The sequence below is a fragment of the Eucalyptus grandis genome, chromosome 2 (genome assembly GCF_016545825.1).
Source record: "Eucalyptus grandis isolate ANBG69807.140 chromosome 2, ASM1654582v1, whole genome shotgun sequence".
In the NCBI taxonomy this organism is placed as follows: Eukaryota; Viridiplantae; Streptophyta; class Magnoliopsida; order Myrtales; family Myrtaceae; genus Eucalyptus; species Eucalyptus grandis.
In genome coordinates, this window is record NC_052613.1 from 55867349 (window position 1) to 55886710 (window position 19362).

The window sequence follows — 19362 nt, forward strand, 5'->3', positions numbered from 1 at the left end:
TTCCGCTTTATTTTTCCCCTCCTTTTCGAAGGAACTTTTGACGTGGAAGGGGACATACACAAAACCAAGGCATAGTTGTGATTCAGGTAACATGGTATCGCTCCCTATCCATTGGCATAGCGGTGATTCAGGTAACATGCTATCGCTCCCTACCCATTGAAATTTGTACCAATCTGTTAGTCAACGAATATGATCCGAGAGCAAATGACTCTAAGAGTAAGCGACTAAACCTGATATTTGATGGGCCGAGTTATTGTATGAATTAGTTATATTTAATAAATGAGTCATAAATAAATTTATAATAGTAAAACCCAAATAATATGTTCACAATTTACTTAGACCAAACCCATTTCTATGGCTTTCTTTTTACTCTCTCACCCTTAGTTAATCTCATGCTCGCTCGCTCCACACTGTCATCTCAATCTATGTGTGAGTTTTTTAGATTAGATTAAATATGGAAGTATTTTGACAATATAGGTCGGGTTGAGTTAGGTATGAGTAATTAGATTTGGAAGATAAATTAAAACAGATTAAGTAAGTCAATTCGAATTAGAATTCAACCCATCTGTTTGATGAATTTATAAATAATTTCTGACTGTCTACGAGAAAGATGCAAAGAATCACAAAGGTTCCCAGATCTTGAGGAGACAAAGGCGAAGGGGAACCGCCCGAATCGATTAGACTCGGGTCACCCCTGGCGCGCGGCTCTAAATCCGAGTACTTACGCACCCGGTGATAAAAAAAAAAGACGTCAGAAATGTCAAATGAGAAGAAGAGTTTAATCCTTCAAAGAGACGGCAGGCGAGAGAGAGTGCGGTGGCGAAGACACGTGAGCCCCATGAGACGCTGTCGGCGACGGGGCATTGCCGCCCTCGCACAGCCCCCCCCCCCCGTCATTCAATATTCAGGCCCGCAGAAAGTCAAAACGTGCAGATGATCTGCAGATGCACGAGAGATCTCTCTCTCTCCCCCTCTTTCGAGTTATCGTTCGTTCAGCGTTTATTTTAATGCCTTAAAGAACGGTCGTCGCAGCACTGCTAGCAACGCCGACGCTCCTCCCGATTCGTCCAATTAATCGCCCCCAGCTCGCTGTTCCGCAAAAGAAAGTCTACGAGTTGGAGCTTTTCTCCTTCCGAAACCTTGGAATTGGTCCCTAATTAATTCCCTCTCTTCTCTCTCTCTTCCCTGTTTTTTCCGTGTGTTGACTTTATCGTTTTGAACAACTGGGCGTCACCTCTTGCTTCGCCTGCAATATATATATAAAGAATATATATATAAAGAATATATAAGCTCACGTTCTGGGTCAGATATCCACTCTTCAAGAAGCCCTCGAGAGAACCAGGCATTTATCACCGGTCGAGCCTCATTGCAGTCCTTGAGAAACCCGGAGGAGGCCATCACGTTTTCATCACCTCTCTCTCTCTCTGTCCGATGCGTGCTTCGACCACGAGCGCATCAATGGAGGACGGCGGCAACGGTAACGATGTCGATGTGCCAGTCCATTTCCTTTGCCCCATCTCCTTGCAGCTCATGAGAGATCCCGTCACCGCCTCCACCGGCATAACCTACGACCGGGAGAGCATCGAGCGGTGGCTGTTGGCGTTCAAGAGCAGCACTTGCCCCGTCACCAAGCAGCCGTTGAGCTCCGACGCCGACCTCACCCCGAACCACACCCTCCGCCGCCTTATCCAGGCCTGGTGCACCCTCAACGCCTTCGAGCGCATCCCCACCCCGAAGCCGCCCCTCGACAAGGCGGCCATTGTCAAGATCCTCGACGACGCCAAGAAGACCCCCCGCGCGAGGCTCGCGTGCCTCCAGCGGCTCCGGTCCATCGCCCTCGAAGGTGACGGCGCGAGGAACAAGAAGTGCTTGGATCAAGTCTCGGCTGGGGTCGTTGAATTCTTGGCTTCGATCATCAAGAACGACGAGTCAACGCTCGTCGAGGTCATTGATTCGAGCGATGGTACCGAGCTGGCACGAGCGAGCGATGAGGCACTCAACGTCCTATGCCATCTGAATGTCTCCGGATCGGATCTCAAGAGGCTGATGATCAATGACGATCTCACGGGATCGCTGATGCGTGTGCTCAGAAGCGGAAGCTATCAATCTAGGGCATACGCGACGATGATCCTGAAGTCAGCCTATGAGGCGGCGGATCCAATCCAACTGATGAACGTCGGATCCGAATTCTTCGGCGAGCTGGTCAGAGTGCTCAAGGACCAGATCTCACAGCAGGCATCGAAGGCCGCACTGAAGTTATTGGTGGAGCTCTGCCCGTGGGGGAGGAACCGGATCAAGGCGGTCGAGGGCGGTGCGGTCCCGGTCCTGGTCGAGCTCCTGCTCGACACAAACAGCGCATCGGCAGACTCGAAGCGGGCCTGCGAGCTGATCCTGATGGTGCTGGACCTGCTGTGTGGGTCCGCAGAGGGGAGGGCGGAGCTGGTGGCGCATGGAGCGGGGCTTGCGGTGGTGGCAAAGAAGGTACTGAGGGTGTCGCATGCGGCGAGCGACCGCGCGGTGAGAATACTGGCATCGGTGTCGAGGTTCTCGGCGAGCGCTCGGGTGCTGCAGGAGATGTTGCAGGTCGGGGCCGTGGCGAAGCTGTGCCTGGTGTTGCAGGTGGACAGCGGGTCGAGGACGAGGGAGAGGGCGAGGGACATTCTCAGGTGGCACTCTAGGGTTTGGAGGAGCTCTCCCTGCGTTCCTCTTCACTTGCTCCCGTCTTTTCCAACGCCATCTTCTTGAGAAGAAAGAGAAAAAAGGAATGATCAAGCCATGTGTACAGATTCATATACGGGGGTGGAAATTTTGGTGCTTGTTTTCTTTCATCGTTATCAGAGCCTCTTTGGAATTCTGTTCCAATACGATAGACAGACTGAAAGTCTACTGAAAGCTTCGTTTTCCTTTTCCTTCAATGACATAAAACTCACCTTCGGTGGAATATCTGGGGAGCTGGTAACGTCGTAAATGGCAATAGAGAGTTGATCTTGTTGCTGTCCTTTTCTTCTTCTTCATCTTCTCTCTCTCTCTCTCTACCTTAATTTTTTATTTCCTCCGGTGATGATAGTACAAGTTGCAGCTACAAGGATGTACTTGTTTACGAGTGCATGGATACTTGTTTAGCAGTCTCTTGGAACTGGTAGAATGATTAAACTAGAGCAATGTGATTAGTCCAATCTCAACTCCCTATCTCTACTCCTGCTCAAATCCAATGTTAATGAGCTAGCGAGGGATGTTAATCAAAGTCAACCTCGAGCACAAGTATTTGATAGAAAGAGAAACCCACATAATCGAAAATGGTTATGAGATATTGAATTCGACACTTGCAACTCGGATATATCAAAATAAAATTACGTATGCCAAGCAAACCAAAAAAAAAGGAGGAGATAAAGTCAAGTATGTAACCATTCATTTTAAAAGTTTAAGGCGTAGAAAATCATGAGTTGTTTATATTTTGTAGCAAAACATTATGCAATCCATAACTATTGCGGAGTACTTTCAATATCCCATACTTAAGCCAAAGTTCAACTAGGGCTCTAATAGTTTGTTAAAAAAAAAAAAAAAAAAAACTAGGGCTCTAATATGATATTAAAATCGAAAAATTCTCAAACAATCACGTATTTTTATCAAGATCTAAGTGTTGCTATTCGAGTCTACTCAAATAGATTTCCGAGGATAACTGTTTCGTCATTTTGGTCTCCACCCTTCTAAAATCTCTTACCAAGAACATGAAACCCGAATGGGAACGATCTCTCTTGCTATTGCTAATTTCCCATAAGTTTCTGTATTGAAGGAAGTTCAAGTTTTCTTTCCTCTTTTTTGCCAAGGACGAGGCGAATTAATGAAGTTTTGACTTTGTGGGAAGCTTCGAAAGGAGCATCATGGACTTTTTCCCCATTTCGTGGGCGAAAGAGTGGGCGGAAAAAGAAAAAAGAACCATTTTATAAATCTTTTTTTTGAGCAAAAGACATTTTATAAAATTGAATTGTCTAGGTTAATCTCTAAGATGATTCTCTGTTTCTCGAGGATCGAATTGTCAAGAAAAACCCCATTCAATGGTGCAGCGATGAACGAAAGGAATGCGGTTAGAACCATTCGATGGCTTTATTACAAAGCTTCGAGATTTCACTGGCGAGCCAAAACCGGACGAATTCTTTTGAACCGGGTCAATTGCAGAGAGAATCGGTTAAGAAAATATTAGATTATTATATAATAATGAGAGACATTTAATAATAATACACGACTCGATGACCCTCTTTTTTGGGCTTTTCACTCCTAAAACCCGTTCAAAAAGATATTCAAAAAGATGGTCAGCACCTCCTACACTTCCCAACTTCTTTTTTTAGCCCCGAGGTTTCTTTTTTTTTTTTTTTTTTTGGGCTAATTGGTGTTGACATTTTGAGAATGTGGAAGATTCAATTCTCTCCCGAACCGTCCTTCACTTTGCCGTCCATACAAAGCAAGAGTGGTCCGGCATGACAATGACACTCGAAGAAAATAAAATTTACGTATAAATTGAGCTCTTCCGAACTTAATCATGTGTAAGATTGATTAGGATTTATATTACATAGGCATTATCCTTGATTTGATATGTTGATAATTCAAAAAGATGGTTAGCACTTCCTATACTTCTCAACTTTTTTAGCCCGAAGTTTTTTTTTTTTTTTTTTTTGGCTAATTGATTTTGACATTTCGAGAACGTTGAAAGATCTTCACTTTGCCGGCCATACATAGCATGATCAACAACACGTGAAGAAATAAAATTCAATAAATAGAGCTCTTCGGAACTTAATCATGCATGGGATTGACTGGGATTCGTATTACGCGAGCATTGCCATTGACTTGATATGTCGATAATTCGCCTTTGACGTCGCCAATGATGGGTGGATCATGGACTAAGGGTAAGCATGGACGATGCATGTTGAGGCCAAGAAGGCATATGACAAAAAGTCCATATTTTTTTTCGGTAAAAGTAAACGCAAAACCCATCTGTCCAATTCAGTGCATGTAAATGGAGTTTGTCTCAACCTGCCTTCAACTTCAATGATTTTTTTTTCCCTATCATATATTCTCATGCAATAATTGCAATTCCAGTTTTACCCTTTTAACATAAAAAAAAAAAAAGCTATAATTCCAATCTATTTTATGCTGTAAAGGAACATAGACTGAACCCTCCCTTGTTTTTCCTTTCTTCTTCCCCCGTCGGCTTTGTGGCTCAATCGTTGCATCTTTACACCGCAGAAGAATGTTGTCGGCTTCCTGACACCAGCTTCAATCGTCAATTCGTTTGTCAAAGGTGAGAATATTTTTCTTTATCTCTCTCAAATAAGTTTAGATGTTCAGATTTAAGCTGATAATAATCTACAAGGCGATATCTCATGCTTGGCATCTAAGTCGAATCAACCTGGGCACCCCGCATTATGTTTTGGGGAGAGAAAGAGCACGTATAGGGGAAAATAATATGCAAATGACCTTCACGTAAAAAGGCAAAAATGACATCAACGCATCACGGTAATATATTTCGAAAAGAAGGGTATTTTAGGGATTTCATGCAAAATTGGCCACTTTCTTTTTATATAGTAAAAGAGAGCTTTGAATTGGGCCACGCATTGGAGGACCAAGCCCAAAATCCGATCGGGCTTACTTGGGCTCGACCGGTATCCAGTTCAGTTTAGGGTTTTAAGCTAAACCTGCATGGCTGCACTCTGCAAAACCCCGAATACCGAACCAGAAGAAGAAGAGGAGGAGGAGGAGGACGAAGAGAAGGAAGGAGGAATCGATGGGGAAGACGACGTACAAGAGGGTGAAAGGGAGCCAGAGCCTGAGGCAGAGGCTGCTCCTCTCCACCCTCGCCTCCACCGCCGTCATCGTCGAGGACATCCGCTCCGACCACACGTGGCCCGGCCTCCGCCCTCACGAGGTCTCCCTCCTCCGTCTCCTCGAGAAGGTCTGCGACGACTGCGTCGTCGAGATCAACGAGACCGGTACGTCCTTCCGGCCATGTACCTGCTCTTCTAAAGCGCCTTTATTTATTTATTTATTTATTTATTTATTTTTGTTTACCTAGTTTTTGGCTGGTTCCAGCTTTAGAGATGTAGGCCTGGTATAGGAGAAGGATGTCGTGCCGGGAAGTTGGAATTGTTGCTGGAAAAATTGCCAGGATTGGCAATTGAGCCATGCGAGGGGAAAGGGAATACTGATTGATTGAGTTAGTTGAAGCGTTGAACAGTGAGCTTTTTTATATGGGGTTTGGGTCGGTTGGCTCCGTGAGTTTGCCATGAGGAGTCTTCAGTGATGAAGACCTGATTTTGATTGTGTTCAGTTCTAAGAGGTAGCTTATGAGAAGCATCCTCTTAAGAAACTAGTTACTAGTTTAGTTTTTTTAAAAATTGCCAAAATTGCAGTACTAGCATTTGTCTCGAGTTTGACGTGTCGTCTCCATTCTGTCGCCTGTCTATACGGGATTTAGCTTTCCTGGTTAACTGATAGAGAGAAAATGTGCTAGACTAATGGCCAATGGTATTGTTCCTTGTCATATACATGAAGGATATACCGGCATGAAGGATCTTTGCCTTGTTAGAATGTTTCGATGAGTTGGATGAAGGCCCTCCCTCTGAGAGGCTCTTCTAGAAGTTGCAACTGTTGTTAATAAATAACCTCAATTCTGTTTATTTTAATTTATGACATGCTCCAATTCCTGTCACAGGAACGAAACTTAAGTATAAACCTGGTATCATAATGGGCGGGAAACATCTTGTTCATGATTGTGGTGTCAGCCGTTCTATTGGTTATTTCTTGGAGCCTTTGATTGTACTCGGCTTGTTTGCGAAGAAACCTCTCTCCATAAGGCTCAAAGGTACATATTTCACCAAACTTTTGAAGACGCTGCACTTCCGATGTGTTACGACAGGAGTCAATGGATGTCGTAGATTTTCAATTTTTTCGTACTTCTTCAATACTTTTGGGAAGGTTTAAGCATTTGTATCTGTTGCCGTGACAGGAATCACGAATGACTCTAAGGACCCATCTGTCGATACATTTCGCTCCACTACCTTACCCATCCTGAAGCGTTTTGGAGTTCCTGCTGAAGCTTTGGAGTTAAAGATAGAGAGCCGTGGAGTGCCTCCTCAGGGTGGTGGAGAAATTGTCTTGTCAGTTCCCAGTGTCCAGAGTCTAGCAGTGAGTACCTTCATCAACCTCTTGTGCATTTTATGTAATAAAATATTTGGCACATCATATTTCTAAAGCTCCTCGATTAACAGGCAGTCACATGGATCGATGAAGGAATGGTCAAGAGGATTAGAGGGGTCACTTTCTCTACACGTGTTTCTGCACAATTTGAGAATACCATGATACATGCAGCTCGTGGAATATTCAATCGTTTACTTCCGGATGTTCACATCTTTACTGATCACAGAGCTGGCCCACAGGCCGGAAAGTATGTCTTCTATTTTTTCTTTTGCTTTTTTTGAATTATGCAGAGCCATAATTTTCTACTCATGCAATTTGGAGTGCCACTTGATGGTCCGTATTTATCTCCGCCTGTTTTGTCATTTTCTAGTGTACTCTGATATATTGAAGTGATCTCGTGGCAGATCTCCTGGCTACGGAATTTCATTGGTTGCAGAAAGTACTTCTGGTTGCTGCATATCTTGTGATACTACAGTATCTCACAGACTAGAAGAAGGGGATGAGATTGAAGGGGAGGAGAAAAAGGAGTTAACGCCCCCAGAGGATGTTGGTGAACAAACTGCATCTGTTCTGCTCAGTGAAATTGAGCAAGGTGGAGTGGTGGATTCAACACACCAGGTGTGTTTTCTCTGCTCACTCTACTCCTATACCATTTGTTTTCTGGAATAAATTACAGTAGAAAAGTACTTCCAATGCTCAATTTACTTGTCATTCTGTGATTACAGTAATTGTTTTTTCTTCTTTTTGTAAGATGAGGGGCTAACTTTGATTATATTGGATATATCAGAAATCATGCTGCAGTGAAGAATATGCCATTTTGCCTGTGTACCCTTCCTTTACCTACCGTGTCCATTCTGTTTCATCCCCTGCTGTGTTGTGTTTTATTGAAATTTACCTGTGCTGGTGAAAGGGGAGATGGTAGGCATCTTTCCTGATGGGGAAGAAAACAGCATAGAGCTTACCTGTCGGCTGCGCATGCAGAAATTTTAGATGTCGATAACTTTAACCAGTTCATCTTTTTTTATGCTCTCGTCTGTTAAGTGTGTTGATGAGTTTCCAAACCCCCATCACTCCCTCCCACACAAACACATGGTGCGTGCACCCACACACACACAGAACCTCGGGACTCTATTATTACATCCTGAGATTTTCAGTAAATAAAGAAGTTCCTTCTTTTGGGGGAAAAAAGCCAAAAGAAAAAACTCTGGATTTGAAAGGAACACATCTTTGATGTATAAGCTAATCATTGGCTATCCCTGGCAATAAGTTACTTTCTTGAAGAAGACACAGTATAATCTGAAAGAAATGTACGAATTTACTTTCAGTGACCACCTTCGGCCTCATTTCCCATTACCCCTGAAAACAGAACCAGTGGACATCAAGTTTATAATGCCTACGAATTAATCTGTGCTTATGTGTGTGGTACTGGTGAAACTGAGTTTCTCTAAGATTAGAATTAGTTTATCTTGGCTCTCCCTTATTTTCAGTTCTATGCCCATACCAGTCTCTGAATATCTTTACTGACTTCATTTCATTAGTGAATCTCTTCGCACAAAGAATCACCTGGTTAGATGTAACTTGTATGTACAACTGATCATCTTGAAACTAGTTTCAGATCAGGTTTTTAGATAATTTCATACAAAACCATCGGATTTTCTAACAGCTGTTACGAGTTTGTAATTCCTAGTTTATACATTAATTGTACTGTATAAGCAAATTTTTGAGCTGCAGCAGCTGGCTTCCTCATCTTCATTCCACTTACTTTTTTATGGAGGTTTTTCGCATGAGATTCTTTTAGCTTGATTGATTGCTAAGGTGTGGGTTCTGTCCCAGATAAATTGTATGTTCAGTTGTGAAATCGAGCATGTGGCAATAGTGACAATGCCGCATGATGAAGATGCAATATATGCTTTCAGCCACTTACAATGCATCGATCATTCTTAATATATTTTCTCTCCTCTTCAGGGTCTCTTGTTTCTTTTGTGTGCATTAAGCCCACAGGATGTTTCGAAGGTTCGCGTTGGCAAGCTTTCACCGTATGGAATAGAAACTCTCAGGAACATCAGAGATTTCCTTGGGGTCAAATTTGTTATCAAGCCAGATCCTTCAACAGAGACAGTTATACTTAAATGTGTTGGATGTGGAATGAAGAACCTGTCAAGGAAGGTTTCTTGATGACGATTTGGGAGGATCTTGTATCTAATGCATGCATTGGGGTCTTGCTTGATGGCGTGGTGCGAGGCCTCTGGTGGTTCTCCTGTTGAGCGGAATTTACCTTTTCCTTGGTACCCTGCAGAGAAGAATTGCTATGATCATTGCGCCGCAGCAATCGTTCACCTATGGGATACTGAAATTGAGTCATAGGGAGCCATGCTCATGTTATATTTTTGTCTTGGATCAGAGCGCTGGCTGCGATGCAATTGAGTTATAGCCGTATGCACGCAAAAATTTTGTTCATTGAATTTTTTTATTTAAACTCGTGTAAACATCTCAGATGTTAAATGCGATCTTGATATACATACTCTGGAGAAAGAAGATTGGTGGCTATTTCGGCTTCACGTTGTATTTCTCTCCTTTTATATCATCGTTAGTCAGACTCCAGAACTCCTCTACCTCATGATGAATGATGAGATTGACTTACTATCTAACGAAGCAACGTGGTAATCAAGGTTCTCAGTCTACTCCTAAACCGCAGAAATGGAATAGGATAAATGGAAATATAGAGATGGGCATTGCGAAATTGGCTCTGGGAAGGATAAATTTTGGCGCGAGTGGTGAAAATGCCTTTGTGATTCAGCTGGGAAAACGAGTCGAAAGATGCACCAGGCACCTTCGACATGCCAAACGTAGGATCCGTTCAGGCGAGTGCTATATATGATGTAGGTAAACATGTGTTTTCACGTCTTTAGAAAACTCATCGATCACTTGAAATCTCAATTGTCAGTCTTCACCCCAAGCATCATCCCTCAGTTGATGCCTCCTCACAATGCGGTCCTTTCTGGCTTCTTCCTGTTTCCTAAATTCTGTTGAACCAAAGGATGAGAGAGGCAACTTCAACCCCATTCCCTGAGCAATGAGCCTCTGAGCAGTCCGGGCAGATGTTTGCGGCCTTGGCTTTGGAGGTTCCAAGTCTGAAACACGAGACCAAAATGAAAATATTGTTGTGATGAAGATTTACTTCACAACGTGTGACACTCTTCGAAAACAGTATAAAACATGCGATTCAAGGTCTGACTAAAAAATTCAATGAAGTGGAGCTTGTCACTGGTCGTTGCAGTCAATGATTTTGTAACAGAGGCATCACAGCAAACAGAATAACCCTTGGTTCTTCCAAGCATGCAAAGCATATAATGCAGAATTCCAACTTTCAAATGGAACTTCTTGAAAAAAGCAGATCAAAAGAGTAAATTACCCATTGCTGGAATTGAACTCAAGAGGGAATCCTCCTCCTCCAGTATTCGTACAGTGAATGGAAATTGAATACTGCTAAGAGCCTCAAGTGCTGCATTAGATGATTGGCATTTCAAAGAAGGTTAGAAGGAATCATATCTTTTAAACATTAGCAAATAGAGACTATAGTTTTTTCGACAGATTTGTTAAAAACAAAATAAGACAAAAAATAATGGAAAAAGGATGTGTGAGGCTTGCAACAATTCTGGACTCCCCACCGTATGTTCCAAAGTTATCACATTCTACTCAATAGTCAATGCAAAAAGAGGTCAACAAATCATGCTATCCAACACCGAGAACAGAATTGAAAAGATAGGAAAACATAATTACCAATTACTGGTGTTCGAAATACTGCAAGAGCGGTAGTATCATTGACCCAACGAATCACTACCCCTTGATTTCTGAAGGCCTCGAGAAGCTTCTCTAGCTCTGTTGTTCTAGTGCTTGGAGGAAACCCAGCGAGAACAAGAACATGACTAGTGCCATATTTAGCTGCGCAGACATGGAAAATTTTTATTTTCTTAAGCCCATCAAATTCCCAGCTCATTAAAGGAAAAGGAATGAGAAATTGATCAATAATTTATGTCCTACAACAATCTTAAACAATCCAGGTATTGGCACTAGACTCCATATATTAAGAATGTTTCCCAATAAAGATGCACTACAAAATGCTTGAACAACATATCCTGATATGTGCAGATAGAAGATGTAGTTATCCAATAAGAGACTTCAATCTATCTCTATTTTCACCTAAGAAAAACGAACTCATTTACAACTGAGACAAGTGTCATAACATACCCTAACAAAGAGAAGAAACTAACATTACACAACTTCAGCTGAATGGACGACACTGACTTACAGGGTCTCAATATGGGCTTTTCTTCTGAATTATGAGATTGACCTTCGTCATCCACTTCATCAATGGTCAAATCATTTGATACCCGATCACTATACAATTCATCTTTCTTATAAGTAAAAGTGCCCCTCCCACGCCTTTTAGGGGCTTTAGTATTTTTGCCATCTTCCAGAGAAAGCTTTGATACTTCAGGTAAGGATTCTGCAGGGAGTAACTCGTTTGGCGAACGATCTGCCATAGCTTCCCAGTCTGCCATTTTTGTAAACGAAGCACAACAAATAAGCATTTTAAAACCATACGGATATAACTTAGAAAAAGCATACAACAGCTGACATTGGCTTTTATCTAGGCAAAGAAGTAACAATCTTACAGGGAAAACATCATTCGTGATTGTCACAAATCATGAAATTGCAATCACCACCTAAATAACCAGAGATAAGCGAAAGTTCCTTTCTACACGATCTTCCTTCCCTTTAATTCCATTATTGATCAACAGGACAAAAATTTAGACTTCATGTAAGTATAGAAGTTCCTCAAATATTATTGCTCATGCTCACTTCTTAAGCTTGTGAGACAGATCATCAATCTATATATACCATCATCTAAAATCATACAAACTTATAGCTGCAACTGGTTTATTCTCAGTGGATATTGCATTGTGGTGTTAGTAACCCCTAGAGAATCACTGCGAGTATTTTGAGAAGGAGGTGCCGCATAAAAGAACTGTATGAAAATCATATCTAAGCATTAAGAAAAATACCATCACCATCTCGTTCCATTATGATATCCCTCAAAAACCTCGCTTACAAGCCTAAAGGCCCCAAATTTGAAATGCACTTCTGCCATAGAATCGCACTTTTGCCCCATAATCTTGCCTAAAGCAAAGGCTTTTAGCCTCAAAGAAAGACAAAATCTCTTCAAGATGCCACATTCGATCGACATGAATAAATGCAAATGGTGAGTGGAACAGTAACATCAGCTTGAGAAAACGTACCATCCTCTGAAGTTGCATCGCAAGCTGCTTCATCATCAGGCGCGATCGTCGGATGCTGAACGTGCCCTTCGGGAAAAAGAAATTACAACAAATGAGTTAATAAAGTCGATTCTTGGACAAGCGATCACTTAAAGAAATCAGAAAAACAGGCATCGACTTGATTCACACAAAACGAAATGACTTTCGATAAACGACCGGAAAACGTAAAAATGCACCTTCGGCGGAAGATCCCAAGGAGTCAATGCAGGTCAGGGCAGCACTCGGCGATGCGCCTCGATCGTCCTTCAAGTCCTCCGCTGCGATCTCTGCATCACTGAAGAGCGGCGACAGGATCAAGAAACAACGCTCAAAGCAGTACACAGAGCGAGCACGAGCGCGCGCGCACACTCAAGAAAGCCACGCGGTCAATATAACGGTCGAGAGAAACAGCGATTTCCGCGAGCCGCCCCTGAGGACGGAATCAGCATCTCGGGGGTGGGGGGACAAGAGGAGGAGGAGGAGGAGGATGCGACGTGTACCGAGAGGGAGAGCCCCGGCGGCCGCGTTCCTTGAGGGCCGAGGATCGAGCGAGGAGCTGATCGGACTTGAGAGAGAAGCCCTGGGAAGAGTAGAGGCGGGCCAATTCGGCGAGGGCGGAGGCCAATTGGAGATTGGCGGAGGACGGGTCCTCCTCCTCTTGTTGCGGCCGCGATTCGAGCCTGGAGACGAGGGACTCGAGGAAGGCGATGGCCGAGGAGACCTCGCCGGCGGACACCAGGTCCTCCACTTCTTCGCTCCAGTTGGCGGCGGTGGCGGTGGCGGGGGCGGTGTGGTGTTCTTCTCTTTGAGTCTCCATTTTCGCTCGGAGTACGATAAACAGAGAGTCGCTTCCGGTTTGATCTTTGGGAGTGGGCTCCTTTCATTTTGTCTCCTATTTATGTTCGTGTGGATACGTCGCCGTTTCGAACGCGGCCCAAGATCAACGCTTCTAACGACATAAATAGTCCCTAAACTTTTGTCAAATACACTATGTAATTCCTAAAATTTTAATTTATTCAATATATTCCTTGAACTTTTTATGCATGTTTAATTTAGTCTCTACACTGTATAATAATGTCCATTGTTGTTATTTTGTTAATTTAAGTTTGAGGATAATATTAATTTATTTTTAATTTATGGACTAAATTAAATATGTATAAAAAAATCAAGGATTACATTAAATAAATTAAAATTTCAGAGACGACATTACACATTGGGCTAGAGTTTAGGGATTATATTGAACAAATTTCAAATTTATGGACCACATTACATATTTAACTGAAGTTCATGATTAGCCAATCATTTTGTGATGTTGAATAATACCTTGCAACAAGTCTCTTTCTGAAACATAGTAAGTTATAATTGATTAGTCGCTATTGAATAATTGATACACCATGCTTGATATCGAATGGTCCATCCCACGAGAAATGTGTCAAGTACTCTACCCTATTCCTTCATCTCTCTACAATGTTTCGGATGCAACCAAAAAAAAAAAAAAAGAAAAAGAAAAAAGAAAAAAGATCTTAGTTTGAGCTTATAGGCTAACATTAGTATAACTCACCGTTCCTAATCGATTCCCCATCTAGGTCTAGGTGCATAATATAAATTACGTTAAACGTGAATTTCGATCGATGTTTTTTAAATTATTTATGTAGTCATTCCTATCAATTACCCTAAACCTTTAACTCTCATCATTTCTCAATACTGCATGCAATGATTCCCATGGTTATTATTCCCGGATAGTGATAAGGCCCATTGAACATCGTGTGAAAGAGAGCATATTGGGCCGCGACTATCTCCAATGCCGACATCAATGGGCCACATGAAGCCCAATACATTCTGGTTCTAGGCTCGAGCTTCGCTTCGTCCCCGAGTCACCATTGAAAGCTGCATCTCCCCTGGAGCTTGTCCCTCACCTTATTTTTCTACCTTGCCAATGACTTAGATTTTTTCGATCGGACTTAACGCACGACGTCGGACTCCGGTCCCCATCTCCCATGTGGCTCACCCGACGTTTCATTTCCCGTGCGGTCCTCCTTTTTTTGTCTAGTCTAATAGGATGCTCCCACTTGTAGAGACAACAAAATCTTTTGGCGTAAATAAATCTGAACAGTTAGTGATGAGTGTGATATTCTTGATTAACTCACTCGAAATATTACCGGTTCAACCGGTTCCATATTGAACTTCATGATTTTGTCCTTTGATGTACATGTAGGCACTTTCTTAGGAAGTTACTTATTCTGCTAGTGCTCTAATCCGAGTTCGCTCGCTTAACTTTTAGAATTTCAAAGCAAAACTTACTGTTACATCAAAAAGCGTCTCATGAATTAATTTCAATTTCACATATATATTTCAGAATGATTCCCTCCCTATTCAATGCGCAGTTCAATTCATTCCTACCCTTTTCGCCATCATAAAAGCTTGTCAGGAGTTATTCCTTATCTAAGCTCTCTAGTCCTGGCGACTACTCGCCGGACCGGGTCATTATAATTAGATCCGGTGGATAGGTTCACCCTGCAAAAGACATCATTCACAATTACAATGGCCCTGATTTGACTCCATACCATGTACCGCAGTACACGGTCTATCGATTTCTCGAGTGGGGATCTCAGTTACACAAAAGGTCAAACATGGAGAGAGAATGATGAACATGCGCGGATAGCAGCACACCCTACAAATGGAGACAGAAGTGCAGCGACCATACGATGCAAAAAAAATGCAATGATAGTTCAGCGCAGACGTGCGACGCACGGAAGCAGTCCCCCTCAGTCCTTCCCTTTTTGAGTGGCCTCCCCACTATCTCCTTCCCCCCACCTTTCCTTCCGTCCCTCCTTTTCTCTTCTCTTCTCTTCTTCTCGTTTCCACCTTAAGTGAAAAAGCCGGTCGAAATAGAATGGTCCAATCCCACATCCAACGCCTTCGAGCTCGGGCCCTACTGCCCTTTCCTTTTTCTTCGAGCAGCTCATTGCCATTTCCCATTTTCGAACACATGGCGCTAGAGAATTGGAAAAGCTTGGTTTGTCAAGTCAAGTCGAGTGGTTATCCGTCTGACTCTTATTGGTTGCCGAAGGGTAACTCGCTCACGCTTTGGATTTCTCGTGATTAGCCCGGGGGCCTGTCTGTCGCGACTTTCTTGCCAAGATGAACATCACAAAGTTTTTACTTTGGCAAGCCTTTCTCCTAATTGAGAAGTTCCGTCTCATTTTGCAAGGCCTTGAATGTCGCCGCAAATGTCCTTATAAATTTCAAACATTCACTATCGGATAAAAGCCGAACATCATAAGCGATTTGCCTTTATAGATTTCGAACATTCACTATCGGATAAAAGCCGAACATCATAAGCGAAAACAAGAACAAATAGTCGAAATCAAAAGTTACCCTGAACGCCTATATAATAGGGAAAAAACCATGTTGGTCGTGACTTCTAGAGTCCACGGCAACGATTCTTTTAAACCAAAGTAGGGTTATGATCTGAAGCTAGGCTCACTTGGATGGCGATGGTTGCGGTAAAGAGACGTTGTCGGAAAGGCCCTGCTAGCTTTTTCCTCATGGCTAATCTCTGCATGCATGGCGAAACACAATCATACGCCATCACCTCCCCCTTTCTTTAACACTTTGCTTGAATGCGATGAGAACGTAGCAAAAGGAGGAGCGAAAATCTCTCTTCTTTGCTACTCGAAAAGCAAAAAAGTAACTTAAAAATGGCAGAAAAATATCTCAGAGACCGACACAGGATGCACATTTCACAGTATTTCCAAGGGCATAATTTGACAACGAAAGTAAAGATAAAAAAAGAAAAAAAGTGGAGTGTATGGAAGAGAAACAGTGCAAGAACTCAACCCCTTTACCTCATTAACCACAGTGTTACATCAATAAAGAAATATATATATCATGCTTGGGTCCACTTCCAAATCAAAGATGATGGTGTATCATTCTCATTTTTGGCGGTGTTTCATTTTCCCTATGCTTTTCTCCCCCATCATTTGTCGCCCTACATCAAGTTGTCAAACCCTAGAATGTCAAATTCAAATACCTTAACTCATAAATGAAGAGAGATCACATGTATATTAAAAGTGTATAAATGCTGCTCTTGCAATATGAATTGAAACGGAATATGACTTCGATACCATGTTAGAATATCCAATCTGAAAGTTTAAACTTATTAGTGGTATAAGTGAATGAAGATAAGGAATCATATACATATATGGCTGTGAACAAGTGATGTGGAATACTTTAACACTAAAAATTCAAACTAGCATCAACAAATGCTTTTGTCCAAAAAAATCCAATCAATCCCAAGTACCCTAGCCTCTCTTTTCCTTTTTTTTTTTTTTTTTTTTTTTTTGTGGCTCCGACCCTTTATAATGAAGCATGTTGCAAGACCATCCATCAAATAAGATCTGGAATATATAGCCGAATATATCGATTACTTCAGATATCATCTAACCACACATATTTCTAATTTTGTCTTGACTTTTGGGACGTGATAACGTGGGGCCTTTGGAATACACAAAAGGAATGATCACCGAGACATTGGATGAACATTAGAGGAAAAGATAACCCAATCAACTCAAACAACAGATAACACCATTAAGAGAGTGGTGATAATGATTTTTTGCAAGTTTTATTCCTCGTCAAGAAGTTCTATACGATCTTACACGACCTCGGATGTCATTGTGCATGTCTTGATAGATTTCGAACATTCAATACCGAATCAAAGTCGGAAAAGGAAGTGGAAAGTTGAAATTGAGAGCAACTCGAAACGCCCGTGTGACCAGAAATTATGTTAGTCGGGAATTGAAATTAAGTCGATTCAGAGGGAGGCTATGGCACATGCGCATGCGCTGACTGATGGAGTCCATGGTAATGAATCTTTGAACCGAGCAGGTTATGATTTGAACCTACAGTTAGATGGCGATGGCTGGGGTAAAGAGGCGTTGTCGGAAAGGCCTTCAGCTTCTTTTCTTCTCATGGCGATTTCTGCATGCATGGCGGAGCACCATCATGCGCCATCACCTTCCCTTTCTTTACACTTGTTCAAATGCGATGAGAACGTAGCAAAAGAAGGAACAGAAATCTATTTTCTTTGCTACTTGGAAAAGTAAGTAACTTGAAAAGAGCAGAAAACATCTCTTAGACCATATAAGATGTACATTGCACACCATCTCCAAAGCCATAATTCAACAAAATAGAGATTAAAAAAAAGGGAAAAGGTATAGTCCGTGGAAGAAAAACAGTAAGAGAATTTACCCCTTTACCCCATCAGCCATCATTATTAAAAAAAAAAAAAACACACACACACACACACTTTGGTCCACTTCCAAATGAACGATAATGGCATATCATTCTCTTTTCTGCAGTGTCATTTTCACTATGTCTGCCCCATCATTTGTCGGCTCTGTCTAGTTACTATTTATAGGCGGAGGAAGATCACACACACATATAAAGCACATAAATTCTAGATATGCAAAATAAATTAAGACATAATCTGATTTTGATATCATATTAAAACGTTTAATGCAAGATATTAAACTTACGGGGGTGTAAGTGGAGGGAGACCACATACATTACTTGACATGAGATACTCAAATTGACATTAACATGTGCTTTTGTCGATAAATTTGATTAGTTTTAAGCATCCTAGCCTCTTTTCTTTTTTTCTTTTTTTGGTTTTGTTGCATATCCTTTAGATTGAAACAATGTCGCAAGATCATCATCCATCAAAACCTCAGATACGATCAACCACACATATCTCCAATTTTGTCCTGACTCTTGGAACATAGTAAGGTGGGGGACCCTTTTCGGATTTACCCAAAAGGAAATAAACCATTGCACAACGGATGAACATTAGAGGGGGAAAAAAAGAACGGATAAAAGCTAAAGCGCCAAATCAACTCAAATCACAGAAGATCTCCTATTAAAGAATGCGCAGACGATAGCTATCGAAGATTCAGTCCCAACTTGCAATTGCCGTGGTTCACGTGCCCTTCTTGCGGCTCGTGGGGCTCCATGCAAGGCACTTCTGTACGACGAGATAAGGGCAAAGGCCAGGGGCATCTTTCAGACATATGCTTTCACTGGCCATCTTGCGGCCACACCGCACATGTGCCCGTCTATTTGGGGGCTGAAAATGAGGATGTGTGCTACTATGCTCATCTCTCGAAGCCTTAGTTTTGTCTTTCCTTCCAAAGTGTAAATCATCAGGCCATGCCGTCGTTACTGACTAACCTTGATTAAACAATGAAATTATACTATTGAGTCTCGTGTGCGCCTTTGCGTGAGCTTGATTACACAGCTAGTAAACATGGAGAGGCAGGCATTGCGAGTGATTAAGCTTTGAGCACGTAAGAAAAAAATATGAAAGAAATGGGATGGATGGGAAGGGAGTAGAAGAAAAGAAGTTAAGGACATCTCTTATCATAAATCAACTACATTAGACGATGTATAAGTTCCAACATCTATTTTAGAGAGCGAGGGAGGGAGAGCTCGTGAAGAGAGAAGAGGGTCCTCGACAGCGCCGTGCAATGTGGGACGAGAGGAGATCGTTGTGACTGTGTGGTCAGAGACTCGACTCTAGCGGCCAATCGTGAATTGGAAGATGGGCGATTGAAGATTAAGAGGGAGAGGAGGGAGGAAGAACCGGCTTGTTTCTTGTTGAAACACGTGATGCGATGAATCGAATTGATAATTATAACATTGATTGAACTCGAGACATCGCTTCCTTTGCAATTCAATGCCGTCTTTGAAATTTTCAGAGAAATTGACGCTCCTCTTTGTCGGAATGCTATTATCGTGCACATAATCAACCTTGCAAAAAGCCCCAAGAGAACAGGAAAGAAACATAAGGCTAGGG

At 42.2% G+C, this 19362-nt stretch overlaps 3 protein-coding genes across 3 annotated transcripts; 2 read left to right on the forward strand and 1 right to left on the reverse strand.

Moving 5' to 3' along the window:
* Positions 1 to 1300: 1300 nt before the first annotated feature.
* Positions 1301 to 2998, forward strand: LOC104433947 (E3 ubiquitin-protein ligase PUB23). Its single transcript, XM_010046871.3, has one exon. The coding sequence runs from the start codon at positions 1432 to 1434 to the stop codon at positions 2743 to 2745; it is 1314 nt and encodes a 437-aa protein (XP_010045173.2). The 5' UTR covers positions 1301 to 1431; the 3' UTR covers positions 2746 to 2998.
* A 2713-nt stretch (positions 2999 to 5711) lies between these two features.
* Positions 5712 to 9749, forward strand: LOC104433948 (probable RNA 3'-terminal phosphate cyclase-like protein). Its single transcript, XM_010046872.3, has 6 exons — positions 5712 to 5984; positions 6707 to 6856; positions 7001 to 7179; positions 7263 to 7438; positions 7596 to 7809; positions 9157 to 9749. The coding sequence occupies exons 1-6, from the start codon at positions 5780 to 5782 to the stop codon at positions 9364 to 9366; spliced, it is 1134 nt and encodes a 377-aa protein (XP_010045174.1). The 5' UTR covers positions 5712 to 5779; the 3' UTR covers positions 9367 to 9749.
* Positions 9750 to 9936: 187 nt separating this feature from the next.
* Positions 9937 to 13367, reverse strand: LOC104433949 (coiled-coil domain-containing protein R3HCC1L). Its single transcript, XM_010046873.3, has 7 exons — positions 13010 to 13367; positions 12707 to 12804; positions 12492 to 12557; positions 11501 to 11746; positions 10972 to 11133; positions 10604 to 10693; positions 9937 to 10322 (listed from the first exon to the last, which is right to left on the reverse strand). Exons 1-7 carry the CDS (start codon positions 13324 to 13326, stop codon positions 10132 to 10134), a joined length of 1170 nt encoding a protein of 389 aa, XP_010045175.1. The 5' UTR covers positions 13327 to 13367; the 3' UTR covers positions 9937 to 10131.
* Between the last annotated feature and the right edge of the window lie 5995 nt (positions 13368 to 19362).

What these genes read in the sequence shown, in the direction of transcription:
- LOC104433949 (XM_010046873.3), bottom strand. Translation starts at nt 13,326, where the DNA reads ATGGAGACTCAAAGAGAAGAACACCACACCGCCCCCGCCACCGCCACC. An exon ending in CGCCGGGGCTCTCCCTCTCG is followed by an intron (nt 12,805 to 13,009) that starts GTACACGTCGCA and finishes GCCGCTCTTCAG; the next exon opens with TGATGCAGAGATCGCAGCGG. An exon ending in ATTTCGAACACCAGTAATTG is followed by an intron (nt 10,694 to 10,971) that starts GTAATTATGTTT and finishes CATCTAATGCAG; the next exon opens with CACTTGAGGCTCTTAGCAGT.
- LOC104433948 (XM_010046872.3), top strand. Translation starts at nt 5,780, where the DNA reads ATGGGGAAGACGACGTACAAGAGGGTGAAAGGGAGCCAGAGCCTGAGG. An exon ending in CCAGTGTCCAGAGTCTAGCA is followed by an intron (nt 7,180 to 7,262) that starts GTGAGTACCTTC and finishes CTCGATTAACAG; the next exon opens with GCAGTCACATGGATCGATGA. An exon ending in GCTGGCCCACAGGCCGGAAA is followed by an intron (nt 7,439 to 7,595) that starts GTATGTCTTCTA and finishes ATCTCGTGGCAG; the next exon opens with ATCTCCTGGCTACGGAATTT.
- LOC104433947 (XM_010046871.3), top strand. Translation starts at nt 1,432, where the DNA reads ATGCGTGCTTCGACCACGAGCGCATCAATGGAGGACGGCGGCAACGGT.